This window comes from Anguilla rostrata, chromosome 1, assembly GCF_018555375.3.
Source record: "Anguilla rostrata isolate EN2019 chromosome 1, ASM1855537v3, whole genome shotgun sequence".
NCBI lineage: Eukaryota > Metazoa > Chordata > Actinopteri > Anguilliformes > Anguillidae > Anguilla > Anguilla rostrata.
This window is the reverse complement of record NC_057933.1, coordinates 17,082,198-17,101,456: the sequence shown is the minus strand read 5'-3', so window position 1 is coordinate 17,101,456 and position 19,259 is coordinate 17,082,198. Positions and strand designations below refer to the sequence as shown.

At 40.0% G+C, this 19,259-nt stretch overlaps 2 protein-coding genes across 5 annotated transcripts in view; both read left to right on the top strand.

Annotated features, from left to right (window-relative positions):
- The first annotated feature begins 6,115 nt into the window (after positions 1-6,115).
- On the top strand, positions 6,116-8,195 carry LOC135241749 (cilia- and flagella- associated protein 210-like). Of its 2 annotated transcripts, none has more exons than XM_064312409.1 (2): positions 6,116-7,602; positions 8,064-8,195. In XM_064312409.1, exon 1 carries the CDS (start codon positions 6,245-6,247, stop codon positions 7,595-7,597), a length of 1,353 nt encoding a protein of 450 aa, XP_064168479.1. In that variant the 5' UTR covers positions 6,116-6,244; the 3' UTR covers positions 7,598-7,602; positions 8,064-8,195. The 2 variants fall into 2 exon arrangements, with proteins under 2 accessions (XP_064168479.1, XP_064168470.1); XM_064312400.1 differs by having other exon boundaries at positions 8,054-8,195.
- Positions 8,196-16,471: 8,276 nt separating this feature from the next.
- cep170ba (centrosomal protein 170Ba) overlaps positions 16,472-19,259 on the top strand; it is a 29,250-nt gene continuing 26,462 nt past the window's right edge. For all 3 annotated transcript variants that reach the window (XM_064326089.1, XM_064326079.1, XM_064326069.1), the window contains exon 1: positions 16,472-16,533. In XM_064326089.1, the coding sequence (XP_064182159.1) occupies positions 16,492-16,533 (42 nt within the window). In that variant the 5' untranslated portion in view covers positions 16,472-16,491. The remainder of the gene's footprint in view (positions 16,534-19,259) is intronic.

Sequence of the window (19,259 nt, the reverse complement as noted above, 5' to 3'; positions counted from 1 at the left end):
AGAACTAATTAAAGTGATCCTGGAGTACCTCGACAAAATTTTGATCCTAAATCTTCGGCACCTTCATTCCGACGTGTCTTGTGGATATCCTATCCAGTGGATATCGAATTAACCTTTAAATATCTGTTCAAAGTATGTTTAAAGTGAGCTGTGGTTAAGGCTATGTGCTTATTTGATTAACACACAAAGGAAGGAAATAACTGAAATATGTCTACATGTCCTGCTTCCCAGTTTGCAACACAGGCCACTGCTGATGTTTTTACCACAGTAGTTGTGAAGGGTTTTGACCTGAACTGCCATCTGTCATCTAACAATGGATGTATATGGCAAAAACATCTGATGACCCTGTGGATGACAAGCAGCCCACTTCCATTCAGGCAGGCCTGCCACTGACAAAGGATGCTCAGGGACAGGGGTTCTGCAGCGCTAACTGCTCTGTGTTTCTGTAATTGCCCGTGCGTCTTCTGTGAATCGACTTATTTGGGGAACATGCATGTACAAATAATCGTTTTTTAAAAAGGCAGGAAAGATGCACACTTTCAGTTGATGGGTAGCTATTACATTTTTGGAAATGGGATCTCAGAATTCAACACTTGCAAAAATGCATTGCCAAATACAAAGAAGGAAAGAATATTTTAAAAATTACACAAAGATTAATTCAGAAGGTGCTGTTGTATTCGCCAGTATGTAGTAGTGTTGTAAATGAGAATCACTTTTACCTGGTTAAATAAAGGTTAAATAAATAAATAAATGAACACTACTGAGCCTTTAATGCTTTGGATATTGAAGTTAATTGTTTTTCGGTACATAATCTTTGCATGTAATTACATTTGTTACCATAAATGACATGCAAAGATAAGTATATACAATGTTAAATTATTCTAATACCTTTACTAATGAAGGGACATGCACCAAGTTACAAAGTAAAGTTCACTCGGTAGTATATTTCCTTTCTGTATGCGTTATATAATACGTTTGTCTCTGAGAGGGTTTGGTCGCGCCATCTTTCCTCTGTAGCCCTGCAGCCATTGTGCACCAGAGGAGGTGTATTCCTAAGCTGGGTACAGATGGCTCGGTCCCTGGAGCAGATGTTGGCAGCACAGGATCACAGATTGACTGCAGCCAGCTGCAGCGCTGGCAGGCTGGAGCTACATGTGGAAGTAGGTAGAGCCCAGCGAGGGGTTCACCTGACGCCGCCCCGAGGATGCAGAGGACAGCTTATCACCTGGTTCCCAGGGCAACGTGCTCCAGCTGTGTTGCCCGCGATTCACCTCTTTGTGTCAGCAGTTCTGCCTGGCCTCCTCTTGGGTACAGGTTGGCGATACATAGATGTATTAGCACGTGGAGTGCAATGTTTCACCTGCATGACTCCATAGTCATATCCATAAGTGTTTGTACTTTATTTTTTTTTAAAACATAAAGGACACTAGCCAATTAAGCCTTTATGTCTACTTTTTTGTTTATCTCACACCTAATTACGGATTATTTAAATCTCTTCTAACAATTGTCCCATGTGAACTTATTTGAGCACCTACTCTCCACTGAAGTCATGTGGAAAACATTTTTGTGATGCAGTATCCACTTAATACAAACATGTAACAACACCTATTTGTCATTAATTTTCTGTATTTTGCTTTCTGTCCAAAACGGTCTCCTTGACATATTGTTCCTGTTATCTGGACTTTTTGCATCACAGTCCAGTTGAACTGATTTCAGCAAACAGATCTAGTGTCTGCTTCCTGGACCGTGTGTCTGCCATCCCAATAACCAACCATTAAGTGAAATAACTTATACATAAAATCACAAGTTGTCACAGTGTTTGCCCAAATAAAATGTGTTCATTAACAGCAGATGACAGTATTTCATATCATACACTGTTTATTGAAGTGGCAAATACAGTGGATAATTCATATTTTATGCAAACCTAATGTTCTTCATTCATTCTTCTTCTTTACACATGCTTCCAGGGATAAGATTGCATTTTCCTATCAGCCATTCCTACGTAGTCAGCCATTCCCGCATCGGTTTTTTATTTATATCTGTTTTCACTTTCTGCTCACGTTTACTCACTGCTGAATGAATATAGTAGGCTAGTAGGTAGGCTCGTATAGTAGGCTCTATGGGACTGGACTGCTAAGACTCCAGTCCAGGCTTGATTAGCACCTTTTGTCAAACAGAGGTTAAAGGCGAGCTATTAGTGTGACGTCCATATTTAAAGGGATGGGCCAGATCCGTGAACCTCCCTCAGGACATTGCAGCTGGCTGCTGGGTCCCGCAGACGAGTCGAACACTAGAGACAGATTATGACCACTGATGAAGAACCAAGCAAAGCAACTTGAAAAGCATAAGGGCCAGGTTGGGTCTGAGGTGGACAAATGCGTTCACAGCTGCCTGTGGTGCCAGCTGAGGCCTCCTCCCCCAGTGGACATGTGGCTGAATGGTCATGTGACCCAGACGGGGAATGGGGTGGTATGCGAGGGGCAATGGGGTGGGGAAGGCCGGTAAATCCCTCACAGTAACCTTCTTTTGACTTCCCTTTACATTTTGCAACCCTTTTGCGCAATGTCCCCCTACCCCCGTCCACTCCCTACTGACCCCACGCCATGATGCCTCTGTTCTTTATCTTTTAGTGAGATTAAATCAATTCATGTGCAGAAATATTGAGAGAAAAAAACATTGTTTTGTTTTGGTGATAATTATGCCATTGTATGCTGATGAGGTTATCTCATGTCAATAAAACTTGTGTCTCACAACAGCAATGCCCTTCTCGGAAAAAAGTCTTCCTATTTCTATTTTATATAGACACCTACAATAAGAGGAATCCGGTCACATTGTGACACAGTAAATATGTGTCTTTCCTGTTTGTCACCTCTGTGGAATTCTCCGTATGATTCTGTGAATTTTAATTTCACAATGCTTTTTTTGGTGTTGAAGTGTCAGTCAATTTTATTATGTTATTTAGAGAGCTGGGGTGCAATTCCCATTAGGAATTATTTAGATCCAGAACAGAGGGCATGGTGCTTTCTGGAAAAGGCCTGGGGGCGAGGATGTGTCTGTTCTCGGCTATTCTTAAATTCACACAGATAACTGGCATTAGCTACTTACAGGGAGGCATGCAGAATAGTACTCAATGGAGTGAATAGTATAGCAGGGCAAGGAGGCCGGGGGAAGTTTAAAAGGAACTGTAGATGATAATGGGGGAGGACAAGTTTCTTTGTAAGTGCAATTTAATTGGGGAGGGAGGCTCGGTTTGCCTGGAGTAAAAGGTCATGACCTCAGAGAAGCCTGTAAAGGGGGAGGTAATTCCACCAGTGTATTGAATAGAGACAACTTTGTGCCCCCTTACCTTTATGACCACAGACTCTAATGCAGTGGAAGGGGCCAGGACTTTGAATCAAATCGCAAGACAGGAATTTCAGCCCGGGTGAGCTGTTCTTTGTGTCCGGGCTGGTGGGAGTGAAAAAAATGAACTGAAACCTACCTCCAGCTGAGGGACTTCTCGTATCTCTAGCTTCGAGTGAAAACCAACTGCATCAACATCAAAACTGAATGTTCTATACACCTGAAGGGAAGTATTTTCTTGCAATAGCAGTGATTTCACTCTTGGCCGCGGACCATAGTCAGCCAGGTTGGCTTCAATTACATTTTGAGTGCTGGAAAATTTATTTGAATTCAGTTTGTTAAATCCACAATCTCTATTGAACATTATAGCCATGTTTAAATTCATTCATTGAATTTCATGAATTGAACCTGGAAATATAATTTATGGAAAAATATTCCCCTGAGAAGGCCAAAAAGGGCATGCCATATGACAATTAAACACAAACTTCTGCTCGCTAAGTTCCTTGTGTAACTGGTCTCATTCTTTCATTTTGTGTGTCAATGTTTTCATTTTATCTGTGTCACTGTATTTATGTAATCTAAATCTATCTTTTGTCATTCATACAATACCGCATGATCTTTTTTAAATTCCATATATATTAATTGGAACACGTGTCCCCAGGACCAGGGCTGAGAAACATACTGTAACTCTAACATGGGCTGATTCCAAAGCACATGTGCCTGTTTGGAGAAAATATCCACATGCTGTTTGTTGATTGAAGAAATGCTAAGTACTTCAAGCATGTGATCACCAACAATAGCTCAGTGTAAATGTCAACCCAATTGTGTAATTAAGGCCCAGGATCAACCAAGGATTGACTTGAGTTAGTATGGGGCATTATGGACAAAGCACGCATTTCCCAGGGGAATTTCAAATCACATCAAGATATTTTTAAATATTCAATTTGTTCTGACATAATTAATGTTAATTTTTGAGAAAGGTCCAGGGTCTATCATATCTGTGATTTACATTTCCACTCATTTGCAAATCAATTAAATTACATTTACAGGACAAAAAGTTATCAGAGGACACAAAGAGAAGCACTAAATCTTTAGTATTTCATCTGGAAGTAGTACAGTTTCTTAAAGATGACATAGCTCCACTAAATTGTCACTGGAAAAGTGTTTCGCTGTGGTAATGCCTGGACCTCAGAAACTAGCACAAACCTGACACCCAGTGGAACATTCAGGAAGTAAAAGTTCACATTTTGCAATGTGTAATGTTTGGCTACATCGTGTGGACAACAGGGGAACATCAATATTGTCTGCTGTTGCCTATTAGTTTACAAATGGTGTTGTTCTTAATGTGGAAATAATGGAATCCACACATTGTTGATGACCCCAAGGGTTGCTTGGTTCATTATGTCAGGTATAATGTGCCTATTAATCTGTGCTTTGGTCAAACAAACTTATTTTTAAAACATGACTATTTTTATATGTAAATGAAGACATTTCTAGAATAATGAATTGTGTGGAAAAATGCATTCCATTATTTTAGGAAGCACTGTTAATCAAAGCACCACAGTGCTGCTGCAGAACAGCCAGAATAAAGGTACTGTAAAATAAATAAATAAATAAAATTTCTGGTGAAATAATCACGTTATAACAAATTAAAGTATACAGTTAAACCAGTTGGACAGAAATAATTACATTTGCATTTAAATGTAAGCATTTAGCACATGCTCTTATGCAGAGCCATTCATAATGATCAATAATGATAAAATAATGATCGCAATCGACAATAGGAACAAGGACAAAAACAAAATGAAGCTAAGCCGTGTTAGTGTTGAGTAGCCCACGTCAAAATAAGTTTTCACATAGGATATCAATAAATATGATAGGATGGAATATGCAATGTGCAGTAAATTCTTGATGACTTCACAAACCTGCTGTAGACCTGATGTTTTTTTTTTTGTTTGTTTTGTTTTGTTTTTTTCCAAAATACTGAATTAGCCTCTTACTTTCATTGTTTTCGACAGATTGGGTGCAGAATACTTAGGAATTTGTAGCCAGAGAATTTTGAGAACACACGATTCGACAGATTATAATCAATCCACGGAGTTCAGAGGGAAACGCTGCAACATCGTCATAGCAACGGACGTTCTAATCCATTGTTACGCAATTCGGACAGCTTTCCGAACTCAGACCGGGAAGACAGCACCACAAGGTGGAGACGTTCTCCTTATTGACAATAATATGCCAGTAAAATTAAGAACCACAAATTCAAATATGGGGCAGGTGAAGATCTTTGTGGCCCTAAACTCACGTGAAAACGAGTTAACATTGTGATTGATTAAATTAAATAAATAAATGAAGATTTGGAGGCTGTTCTGTCACCAATATATCCACAGTGAGAAGGTTGCACTTGTCATATTAAAACAACATTGTACGAGTCGACGAACCATGGCCAACTGCTCGGATTACTATTTTTATAAACCACCATTTATTTTAAACCAAGCTAGATTGCGCCTCGAGCCTATAATGCTAAAAGGTCGCAGAAACATCCGTGTGTCAACTAGAAACATACTAGTTGACACACAATCGCAAAGCCGAATATAGGCTAATACAGAAATGAATTCCATTTATTTATATAATTCGTCGTACTGAAAGCTTTCCAAGCGTCGTAGCCATGGGGGCGTGGCCCAGTGGATTCTGTCAACCTTCCTTGAATGACGCAACAGTAGTGACAACTATTAGAAAGTATAAATTGCAAGCATGGAATTATGGTGTTGGTCTTCAGAGCCATAGTTCTGAAATTATTTTCAGATCACTGAGGATCCACATCTCGAATCTTTTGCATTGTGCTATGCATTCTTAACATTGGTCATCTGTTAAAACCCTGTCTTCCTTGCTGAAGACAAAAATGACTTCATTTCAAGGTGGACAGTGTGGGAAAAATAAAGCCATCATGATTCGGAGCAGAGAAGAGGCCATGGCCAACCTTGCACAGCAGCAGTTCTTTGACAGTGACCGGGTTAAACAATTTCACCGCCAAATCATGCTGTCAGAGACCCTGAAAGAAAGAGATCACCAGGTCAGACAGAAACAGGTGATAGCTGATCATGCTAAAGAAGAAAACAGGAAGTTAATGGAGCTGCTCAGGTGTAAGGAAATGGAGGTCATGGAACAGGAGAGACAGAGAGCAAAGCAACGAGAACTGCAGAGAAAATCCGTTGCAGATTTTGTGAAGCAACAGCTGTGGGAGAAAGAGCTTGTTAAAAGACAAAGGAAGGTGGACAAAGAGAGAGAGATAAATGAACGGCGGCAGATTCAAGAGCAATATGAAAAGGAGGTTAAGACGGAGAGACAAAAACAGCATGAACAGAAGACCAACGTTCGGAAAACATACACAGAGCAGATCTTGGCCAAGAAAGCCATGGGAGCTAAAGAAGCGAAACAAAAAGAGATGGAGGAGAAGCGCCGAAGGCAAATAATAATGGAAAAAGACAACTGGAACGCAATGGTCAGAGACATCGAAGCCGACAGGCAGGACGGGCTGCAGAGACGCAGGGATATTGTGGCAGAGAAGCTGGCTTTGAAGATGCAGGAGGACATGAATAAAAAGGAACAGCACGCTGCCGATGTTCTGGCTACAGCTCTGGCCCAGCAGGATTCTAAGTGGCTGCAGGCTCTAAATGAGAAGAACGAAAAAAGGAAGGCCATGATGGATGCCATCGCAGCTCACAGAGAAAATAAACGGAAGCAACATGAGCAGAACACCACAGTGGAGAAACAGAGGGCATGGTGCACACTCCAGACCTTTAGAGAGGAGGACAGATTATACTGGGAAAATGAACAAAAATTTGCACAGAGAAAAAGAGAGGAACTTCGCCTGTTGAACGAAGAACGCCATCAGCAAATGACTGAAAAATTTGCCAATGAAAAACGAAAGAAAGAAGAGCAATTGGAATTTGATGCAAGAAACACTCAGCTAATCTATGAAGAGGATGCACAGTTTCAAGCGTACACTGCAGCGGTTATCAGTGCTGCTGCAGCATCGGAGAAGAACACATACTCACTTTGCAGGGTGGCCAGAATGGGCATGGGCTGTGGGGTTGGACCTATTACTGGAGGACTGAGAGCAAACTACTTGGTTCCTGGTGCCACCTATGCCAACATTCCAGATTATACCAGAAGCATCACCCAAGACGTCACTAGATTTTCCAGAGCTCATGATGATCTCCAATCCACAAAAAACAGACTAGGCTTTGCATGATGAAGGTATCACAGATACTTTTAATTGACATAGTTTGCTAACTATAGTCCTTATTGTACCTACTTCCTTCTCATTATATGCCCTCCATAGCTAAATCAAAAGCAATGTCTTTTTGGAATGGCCTAGGCATTTTGTACTGGCTTTTATGAACTATGAACAACAGGAATGCTATGGTACAGGAAGTATAATCAAAAAGCTGCTCTAAAGGTTTAAATCTATAGCAGATTTAGCTAACCAGGAAAATAGGGCCATGTTTCTTTCTGTTGCTCTCAGGTCATTGCTCAACATTATTTTGTTATTCACTCATAGGAAGGTGAGACATGGAGGGGAGAGATGTGTTCCTACTTCCAAACATAATGGATCTGTATAATAATCAATTTTGCATTCCCACAACATTGTGTGTTTTAAAGGTTAAATATTTGTGTATTAAAGATGTGTATTTCATTTCTGGTTCAGTATCTAACAGGGACTTCAACTGGATGCTGAAAATGGAAGTGGCTTCAAATGGATACTGAAGATTCCTTGAGAAGGAGAAAAAAGAAGAATTTTGCAAGAAATCATTTGTTAAGCTTCAGTGGTTTCTTCTTCATTAAACTATCTTCAGAACAATAAAGCTGTATTATGAATGAAATTCCTCTTATTATGGGGGGGTGGTTGCTTAGACAAAGGGATTAACAAAATGAACTACAGTATATTTTTCAAGTTGGGGCATAGGAGGAAAGTAGCAAAAGGAAAATTTGCCCATACTGAGTTAGTGGTGTGTAGAATAGCTGGCCAGATCATGTAGTTGAGGCAGAACCCCTGGGATTTCTGCTTCATACAGTTCTAGACTACCACTTGCAGTTTGATGGAAAATGTCAAGCACTAGATTACCTAGTTTGTTGGCAACATGGGAAGTGTAGATTGGCTGAACATCCTGTTCTCCTCATGTGCTATTATGTATTCTAATAAGCTATGAGTAATGAAGTATGGTATTATTAGGCATACCAAAGAACAATGAAGACATATCCTTGGGTGGTGTGTGTGGCTCAGGCTCAACCTTACAGTATGTGGTGGGTAGTTCATAATGACAGTATATTAATTAATTTTTCAAATGCTGTTTAAGATAATTATGACATACAGTCCAATAAAGTTGGACCTAGTGTCTCTTAATTAAGGAATTTGGCCTGCATATCTTGAAGCCATCACTCCCTAATCATAGAGTAGATGACCTATCAGACAATCCTCCACTGTCAGAAGGCTAGGGCTAAAGCCCAAATTGGGCCATCATTCAACTTTGAATGGTTCCTCTGACCGTAGTGAGTATGTGCAGCATCCCGTGTTTAAGATCACGTGTTCTGAAGTTACTGAACATGAAGACAATAAATACTTAAGGTTTGCCCCATTTATCCTTAAATGTTCCTATGAACTGTGAAATCTAACATAAGCCTCACATTTCTAGGACACAGTTCAGAAAGAAATTTGTACCCAAACATATTTTATTAATGATGATCCAAGTGATTTTACACCATTTTTAACAGACCTGACATTATGTTAATGTTCGTTTAGTGTAAAAAGTTACATTTAGATTCAGGATCAGCCAGATGTGGTTGGATATTGTACCAGAGATGTCTTGCAGTGTATCATCTGTTGTGATAAGTCAGTGAGTGTGGCACTCTGTACAGGGTAGTCACTATTCGTTCTAAACAAACTTCAGGGTAAACGAACAGCTATTCAAATACAGAAATGGTCAAAGAACTGTATACACCAGCAATAAAAGCACCCCTTCTTTAGTGAAAGTAGAAAAGTACATACTCTATTAAATACTCAAAGTATTAAAAATTGAGTCCATTTATTATGCCAGAGAGACTAGAAAATGTTACATATTGCTGCGTAGAGTTCTATACAATGTTTCAGCATAACAGCTATGTCTTTCCCAGGGGATATTTTTGGCACCAAGATGATGCATGTCATGTAATGACCTTTAACCCTGTTGAGGAGGTGATCTGAACAAAACTACATTTATCCAGGCTCAGTAAAAGGACACTAAGGGAGATATGATCAAGTTTTTTAAATTCACAAAAAGGATGATGAAATTAAGTTCAAGATTTTTCAGGTTGTTAAGCAATCGGACCCGTGGACTAAAATCACCATATCTTTTGGTGATACTTGCCACAGCCATTATTAGCTTTAAAATCTTATTCTCTTATAGCTCTCAGTTAATCATTAGGAGTAGATAAATAATCCCAGCCGTGGATGTTTCCTGCTTACACCCCCTAGCACTCCCATTTTTGTATAAATCTAGGTTATGGCATTTTTGTGGTTTTTGGTTATATATCTTCTCTTAGGGCTTGTTATGGATGCAATGTGCTTGTATTCAGAATCTGTCTTTTAGGTTATTGGTTAGCATAGGCAGGTTGCACTAATGCTTCAGGGATGTTGCATATGTAGTTCCTGGTCTCTGAATTTTGTTAGCCAGGTCTGGTAGTACTGCTCATATTAATCAGGTGTATGCACTTATTTTTCTTCTACACAGTAAATTGCTCTGGATAAGAGGGTCTGCTAAATTAATGTAATGTCTTTGAAAACTGTCTGCTTGGTCTGGAATATCTGCTGTGGTTACAGCATGATGGGGAAATGATTCTCAGTTAAGGCCCATCCTACACAGGGTTCTCCCCTTCCTGTATCCGCTTTGTAGAGACATGGGTTTTCCTGTTTGTAGCCAGCTCCTTCAGGTCATCTTGAGTCCGGTCCCCAAAGTGTCATTCATCCATTGAGCTGAGGCTGGTTTCCGTACAGGTTGTCAAATTTTGACTGTGCCAAATCTTCCAGGATTGAAGGGTAGCAAGCAAGCATGGAAAATGACACAATTCTGAATGATCACATGGTTTGAAAGCTCATGCAGTCTTTTGCATCCAAAGTAATGTCTTTTAGAACATTATAACTATTAAATAAAGCCATATCTAGAATGCATCACAGATTTATAAAAGGCCTTTGGTAAGGATAGGTGGATTTATCTTGAATATTAAAGCCTCTTATTAGCCTCTTCTCTCATAAAGCAGGTAAAAGTACTGTGTCAGAATTCCTGAAGTAAAATAATTAATAATGGCTACATCTCTGAAAGTTTTAAATAATCAAGATGTGTCAAGAATGGCCTCTTCTCCATATCTGTTTATAACTGCAACAGATCAATAGAAATATATAATTAATATAAGTTTGCACATTTCCTTGTGTTTAACCATTTCTGTTTTCTTTAGTTTCCATCTTCATTTTTTCTGTTAGCTTCATTTTACTTTATTATCCTTTATTATTATTATTATTAAGGATTCACAAATCCTTATTATTATTATTATTATTATTATTATTATTATTATTATTATTAATAATAATAATAATAATAATAATAATAATAATAAAAGCCAACATATAAAAAAGGAGAGCGTGATGGATAGAAATAGTTGTCTCTCATCCACTGTGGGTCTTCCACTGGCCTGATAAAAAAAAACCCTGCAGCTCCTGCAGAACAGTTGCACTGTACCTCCTTGAAATTGTGGCTCTCCTTGCTCCTCACATGAATGACAAATAGCAACAAAAAGATCAAATGTAAAACCTAAGCAAACAGTGACGCCCTCTTAAAGCATAGCAGGAGAACAATAATGTTCGGTGGTTGTATTCCTTGATTTTTCTTAATCCATTTAAGGCATTGTTGATCTCTTTTAAGAAATCCAAATGAATGAACAAAATTATGGGGATGGGATATGGGTTGCATATGCGTTTCGTTGGAGTAAACTCTTGCTTTCCTGGGTCAAAGTTGGGCAGGTGTAGAATGCAACAAGCTAGGCGTTTGGTTTGTGGGGTAGTTGCGTCACTAACCTCAGTAAGTCTTCTGGAGGCGGTGCTGGGCTATGTTCTGTGACAATCAAGTGCAAAGAATGCCATAGCAGCGCACTCTGTAGCTAACTGCTGATCGGGGTGTGTGTCATTCACCTGGACTTGCCACGGCTGCATTCTTTTTTGTATTTGAAAAGGGGACCGTTGTACTCTTCAAACAGAAGGAGATACAAGGAGAGGCAGCGTTTGACATTTTTTAATGGTGGCGTCTTTGGCTGCTTTTCCGTGGAGAGCGGGATCCGGGTTATAGGTAGGTTGCGGGAATGGGAATTCTAAAATGCTGGTTGCATATGGGGAAAAACCTTGCTGATTTCCTTGTTGGTGTTCGGCCTTTAGCACCGCAGGTGGCTAACTTATGGTAGGCTACCTAACGTGTGTTTTTTCGAACAGCGGAGTCATTGATGTGCCTAGCTTTAACATTATCTAGTATGGTTGGGTCGGTCTTCACTAGGCTGGCTGGCTATCACAAGCTAAATTAAACAGCTGGTTCATTTTTGCTACACTGTAGTCTATAACGATATATAACGTTTCTCAAGCGATATTCCATGTTCATGTTAGCTAGAACAGCTAAGATAGGTACCCAAAATAATTTGTGTTAGACTATGCATTTAGCCAAGACTAATGCGAAACCTGGCATTCTGAAAAATCGGTGCAGCAAGTCTCAGTCGCTGTGATTAACTCTATTACGGTCTATGGATTAACTACACTATAAAACAGGACATTTTAGTCGAGACGTGTTGCTGAGGAGTTGTTTGATTGGTGTCTGGTTCGCTAGAAATAGCCTAATTTTATTTGAAGACATGTTAACTGTGTTGTAGCTATTTAAAATATGACCCATTCCAAACAGTTATACATTAACGTTTTTACCTGCTAGCTATATTGTCATGTTCCCAAATTTGCTTGTTGGTTGGTTTGCTGACGAATTGGCCTTTAACTGCTGGCAGAGTGTTCTTTGAAAAGGAAACGTGCTAGCTAAGTTGTATGATGATGGTGAACGTTAGCCAACTAGCTGGACTTTACACTGCAACTGTCTGGTCCAGCTGGTGTGTGTCTGCCTGTTCTGCAAAAAAAAAAAAGAATTGCGTTTGCTTGTCGCATTCGCTAGATCCAAACCGAATACTAAGCCGGTTATTGCATATGTCCCATATGCCGTTACAACTGTGATGGTATGTTGCTTTCAGTAATTTTTAAATTCTAGCTAGAGAGATCGCAATTAAGCTGTAAAAAATTAGCTCAAATTAAGTAGTTTAGCTAACGTCAGCTGGACGGCTCTCGCAATATATGCAGCAATTCCTGTGGTGTACAGTCACAGATATTTCTAAGACCATATTGTCAAGCTCTTTTAACCGCCTTTATAATCGAGGTGTCCATATGCATATAGCTGACAATGTAGATGTTTTTTATTATTATTTATTTTGTTATTAATACCGTTACAGAAGTGTAGTTATGGTATGCGTTCTGTGTATCATGATAAACGTTTGCGTTATGTAGCCTATATAGACCAGAAAATTGCCTGTATTCAGAAAAAAAAAAACTTTATTTGCCATTATTACATTTGGTATTTATGTCTGTAGTTACTAAATATTAACAAGATAAGTTCCCAAGGTACCCTGTTCTGTTTTGCTACGAACATTATTTTTTGTGAATTACACACGATTTTCAATGTTTTACAAATAAGTTCACTTTATAATGTGCTATGATGGTCTAGCCTGGGTTGCTATCTGTGCTGCCCACACCGTTGTTTAATTGAGCATTTACTGGCGTATTGATGACAAATGGGGTGGGTTTTTTTTCCAAAAGTAAACCAGCGCTATGAATTCCCTATTGCTCACTGGTGTGGACAGAAACGGCCTGTTGACGCGATTTAGCTGGCTGGAATATTATTGAAGGCCGACGAGATTTTCCTCATCATAGACCTCTGGACTTGGAACTTTGTAAAGAGAGACCGTGGGATGCTGATAACACTGAGTGGTGAAACCAAAAATACTCTACTACTTGATAATGTCCCGCTTTGCCTTTTTGTTATTTCGTTTGATCTCAACAGTAATAGATTAGGCCCACACCAGTGACTAGGCAGACCAGTGTTTTGTAATGACTGTTCGTACTCCTGGATCTGCCATAAATTATTCGTATACAAGTTTGTGAACGTGTATGACGTAGCCTATTAGGTCCTATCTGGTTCAGTAGTTGTAGAATCAATAATTTTCATGTTTAGAGGGATTTGTTTTCCTCTATTAAAAATAATTTTCATTTGGCCCTATTATGTCTTGTTGAAACAAAAAACATAGTCTGGCCACGGCACAGCCTGCATTATCAGGCGCCTTGGTGAAAACGGGGATGCAGGGCTTGTGGTCTGTTACATTTTCTCTGGGGTACTAGGAAGTGGCTTTGGAAAAATGTAGCCGAAGCAGTGGTGAAAAATGAATGTCTCTACCAGAAATTACCTTAGGAGATAATGATGTGGATCAATACTGGTTAGGATGGATACAAGACTAAATAGGCTACAACCCCATGGGGTGGCTTTGTGTTGTCTTTGGTGACATTGAAGGCGTGGTAATGTCTCTGGGGTTCTTGTTATATTAGAGTTGAGAGAAAATATTTGGAGTGTTTAGTTAGGCTGACAGCCCTCTATTATCCAATTATTTAAATTATGTTCCTGTCAATTGTCAGGTATTTCTCACATTTCTGTCCCTATGAATATTCCCAGGCTAAAGGCTATCCTGACTTTTGTGACACTGTTGCAGCCTTGCATGTAATTGCACTGTGATTAGGAGAAACACGGACTAGCCATGCATACCAAATGGCTGTGTTCTGTGTATCGGGGTTACCAGTGAGGGAGTGGCACATGGAAAGGTCATCTTTAAAAAGTGACTTGGTGCTGGGGAGGAGGCAGATTAACTGTAGGCTATGCATTTTGATTCACCTGATGCTCAGACATTCTATAGCCTCCAAAATAGTTCATTTGAATAACAACACCTTTTTTCTCAGCAAGCACTGCCTTTTTGAATCATTATTTGTCTTTTATCCTGACATTGTTTTAGTCATGGCTAAATAGCCTGCTACTAGCCTATATGAAGGGGATATTACTGGAAAGTCCTTATGCAATCAAATAAATTTTTTTCCAGTAGTTATAGATTATTCTAAGAACCAAAGAACAGAAGTAGCATCTACTGTATGATCTTTTCATCCTCAAAGCAGCAAAGTTCTTATACTGCCTACTGCAGTAGGATTTGGTTTTAATGTTTGGAAACCATGTTATGTAGGCTATCTAAGCAACATGGTGATTTCCATTTTAAGCAATCTTCTGATTGGGGTGCCAATCTGAAGTGAACTTTAAATGAATCAGAAATGCCAAGCCAGACCTGGAGCTCTCCTGTTTAGAAATTACATCTATCAAAATAAAGTTTTAATATTTTCTTGTTGATAGATTTGCAAAAAGGAAGGCTCATGTGATCTGCTGCTCTGTCCCTTTGCAGGCAGGGAAGTCCTCTGACCACACCATGTGTTTACCTGCCCACTTGTTAATCCTAAATTTCCAAAGAGTTTGGTTTCACAGATCCACAGGGCTCAACACGAGCATTTTTTTCCAACGAGCGAATGTGCTCCTAAGTTTAAAAATTAAGGAGCACACTAATGCATCCCAAGTAGGCATCCCAATTTCCAAGGCCCTCAATGTGCTCCTAAATTATTCTTGCACTTGCTCCTAAAATGGGAGCACACACACCAGCTGTCTTTAACTTATAGATTTTTCTTTATTGATTTTCTTTATTGATTTGTAATATGAGCTACATCCACTCATCTGGTACTGAAAGGCCCTGGTAGTTTCTTTGCAATAAGGAACCTTCATTGGCTTTCATTTTTAGGTTACGTGTCTTTGATTGAGCAAAGAAAATGTGAAATTGTCATGTCTTCTGTTAATGTATTTTGTACAGAACAGAAAAAAACTCTCTACAGTATTATCATCCATGAGAGGAGATGATGTCATATTCAAATGATTTCAAAGAGAGGAATGGACTTCTGTAGCATGTCAAGTGCTCAGCTGTCTCAGAAAAGAGGGCCTGTAATGTGGTAGCTGGGAAGCTGAACTGAGTCTGTCTGTTAATATAGACTGGCTGCTTGTCTGTGATGGTATCGTTACTGACTTTTCTAGATCTGCAGCCTTTTTGTTTGACCCATATACACTGCAGCAGAGCAGACCTGGAACCCACTTATCTGTGTGGGGGGGATATCAGCAGGGTGACCCAAGCATGTTAATACAAATAGACTATCTTTCTTTGGTCATTTCTCGGGTTGAGTTTGGGCTGTCATTTTAATGACGCCTCAAAGTACAAACTGATCAGGAAGTGCATGCAAATCAGCATTTAAATTTCATAGAACAGACAGGCTAACCTTTCAGTTTGCATCTGGCCTGCCCATAATTTTTAACTCTGGCTTACAAAACTTATAACTATCCTTCGTGACATCAGTATCAAGAGCCAACACAATATGCAGTCTGTTTCTGTCTGCAGTGCATCTGTTTAGAATACACATTAACCACTGTCTGCACTACATTTGTTGGGCGATATCGGGTTAACCTTTCCCTGGTTAATGATATTGTTTCTCAGGGTACACTTTTGTTTTTACTGTACATTGCAATATGTAGCCTAATGCCAAGTTCAGAACAATGTCAGCTCAGCATGGCTCTTTTCAATAGTCTCTGTTCACAAACCCAGTGTGATCACACAAGTGTGAGCTAGCCTAGTCAGTTGTACAGCTGAATGTCTCTGCCAGACATTTGTCAGTTGCTGTCTAGAAAAGCCAGGCTACTTTTGGAACTATACATTTCATATTAGGCTACTTTTGCTTATATCATGCAGAGACCCTCTCTTGACTGAGTCTGTGACATTTCTTATGTTTATAGGATGTCAAGAAGTGGCTTCAATTGACCAGACGCGTTACCTTAAGATTGATGCGTTGACATCATGGTTCTTCTATGTCATGGCTACAGCTTGACGGACCGCCTGCGCCACCGGCTCCCTCGGGAAATGATCTTTGTGGGCCGGGAAGACTGTGAGCTCATGCTCCAGGTTGGTGAATGAACTCCTGGAAAAAACACGGACATTTTGTGAATATGAGCTCATTTCTGCAATGCACAGTCATCCTAATGGTCATTTTCAGTGTTACATTTAGGTTTGTAGCAAATGCTCTTTTTGAGAGTGACTTGGATAGATGACATAGTTACATACAATCTGTTTATGCTGCATATTTACTGAAAACGTTTCAGTTTAAGCACCTTGCTGCCACAGCTGGGGATTGAACCCAGAAGCTTTGTGTTTTAAGCCTATTTCTCTAACCGTTGTGCTACACTGTCATTTATCAGTCTAACGTTCACCGAGTTTCCAGTGCTAGCAGGATTTGAGCATCTGAGAAGAGATGTTTTTTTCCCTTGTGTTGTCTTCATGTTATGTATGCAAACTGTGTCCACAGGGTCAAAAATGACCCACCCTCGCCATACCCCCTGTGATTGAAAGCCTGACAGAATTTTAAACCATATATCAATATTTTTTTATATATAAAAAATTTTGACCACGCGGACAACCGGAGGGTTAAACCATTTGTCACAGGTTTCATTACAAATGTAGTGAGAGCGAGAGTTACAGGGCCATTCCTCATTAGGGAACCTGAGAAGCCAAATCCTGTTGATGCATGCCATACTCTGTCCTGGTACTGGGAGATTCACCTTAGTTTTTACACTTGCATCCTCTGTGAAAAGCTCTCTCTCTCCCACTCTAGCTGTGCCCAGGTATGGCACAATTTTGGAGCTGGGCCATATGCATATAAAGGGAAAAGGCAGGGTGGAACTCCATTAGAACAGTGTGATTAATCTGCTGTGGAGGGTGTGTGTGCGGAAAGGAAATGAAGCGCAAACAATCAGCTGAAAGAAGCAGACGCCTTCGAACATAGAATAAGCTAGTTCACTTCAAAACAGGCGATGACTTTATTGTACAGCCATCTCCAGCACTGAGCTTCTAATCTGCTTTGTGTTTTGCTGGCAGGCTGTGTCTGCAGAGGAATGCCGATCGGCGAAGATTATGGTTAGAAAGAGAAAATTTCAGGCCGTCTCAGAATAGGCAAAGCTACATTTTTTATGAGCAATATTTGCCACTGGCTGAGTTAAAGCATTTATCTAAAAATACCACAGACTTAACTGTCTGTGGCCAGTAGCAAAGAGAGTGAGCATTCACACTTTACTGTGTGTTACAGGGCTTGAGGGTTTCACATGGAGGAAAGCGCCTGGGAGGAAGCCTTCTGTCTTAATGCTTTTGACGCAAAGTGAAGCATAGAGAGCAATGCAGTACTGTAGCCTCTCCTCCAATGCAGTGCAATGGAGCCGGCCTCTGCCTCTCTCCCTCTGACTAGGTCTCTCTCCCTCTCGAAAGGCTTTTGATTTTAGCCCCTGGAGAGAAAAGGCTGCTTCAAAACTGTTTATATTCCGGTGTCAGCCTGTGGTTTTCTCTGAAAGCCCTGCCCACCTGCAGTGTGGCCCAGTGAATTCTAAAGGTTTCCTTGTCCACGTTCAAGTCTGCTGCCACTGGCCAGACCTCAGCCTCACCCATTTCTGGTGATGGTTACGCAGTAGAACGAGCTTTGTTCCTTAGCTTTGTTCCTTAGCTTATGTTCCGCAGCATTGTACAACACGATACTGTTATGCATATTACCCATACCCAGCCTTGCTCCTTTTTGTTTTTCTAAAACATTTTCTCGGAAAGATGTTTAATTAAGGCAGGCTTTGTCAGAACCTCCACAACGACTCGGTGTCACTTCCCATCTGTTGCGTGTCTCAACAAGTCCCAAAAGTAGGCCCTTAGTTACCCGTGTAAACAGTAACTCTTGTTCTTACTGTGTAGGGCTGTTTTATGTCTGGGTTTCAATATCTTACACTGGTGCAAACATACGATGGAAAGATTTCACCAGAAATTGAATTAAGCACACTTTGTACTTCACCAATTGTAAATGAAGTATAATTTCTTCTGTCAGTTGTTGGTAGGCCATTGCACTGTTGTCAGTTTAGCACAGTGTGCATCTGATTATTTCTCTGTGTCACTGGCTAAAGCAATATTTGGACAGAGATATTGACTGTGAAAGGTGCAAATTTTGGTAGAGGTAGCCTATACGTAATAATGACGTACCCTACCCTTCTTCATTTTTGAAGAACTACAATGGGTTGGTGATTTTCATTTGGAGATGCCTCAAATGTAGGTGAAGGGGCGTTGACCAAACTCATTTCAGAGAGTGGGTTTAACTGCATAAGTTGATCTAGCCGAAATCATACTGTATACTACTAATTACCCTTGATAAATTTAAGAATCTCACCCAGAGACTCTAAGCCAACGTGCAAGGTAAATGTGGTTCTATAAAGGGCATCATGGTACAGTGATTTCAGCTAATTTAATTTTTGTTTGTACATAACCACTTGTGCTTACAATAAACATTGGGCTATTGGCTATAGTGTGTTGACTACTCCAGCATCAGGTGCATGTGTTTTAAAAAGAACACAGAGACTAGGTTACTGAAAACATTTAAGTCCACGCCTGTGGTAGAATGACAGGGCGAATTAAGGCAACTGACCCAAACCTTGTAGACCGTGTTATACACAAAGTGGCTAAAACCCTACATTGAAGACATTTTATTTTTAGCTGGCAGTAGAACTGGTAATACTGCTGATTGATTTATCAGGCCCACATAGGCTACTTCTGTCTATATTCCAATAAATCGACAAGTCAATCAGGTCATTTTGCTGCTGATGCATCAC

Excerpts from the sequence above, each read along its gene's own strand:
- LOC135241749 (XM_064312409.1), top strand. The coding sequence starts at position 6,245 with ATGACTTCATTTCAAGGTGGACAGTGTGGGAAAAATAAAGCCATCATG.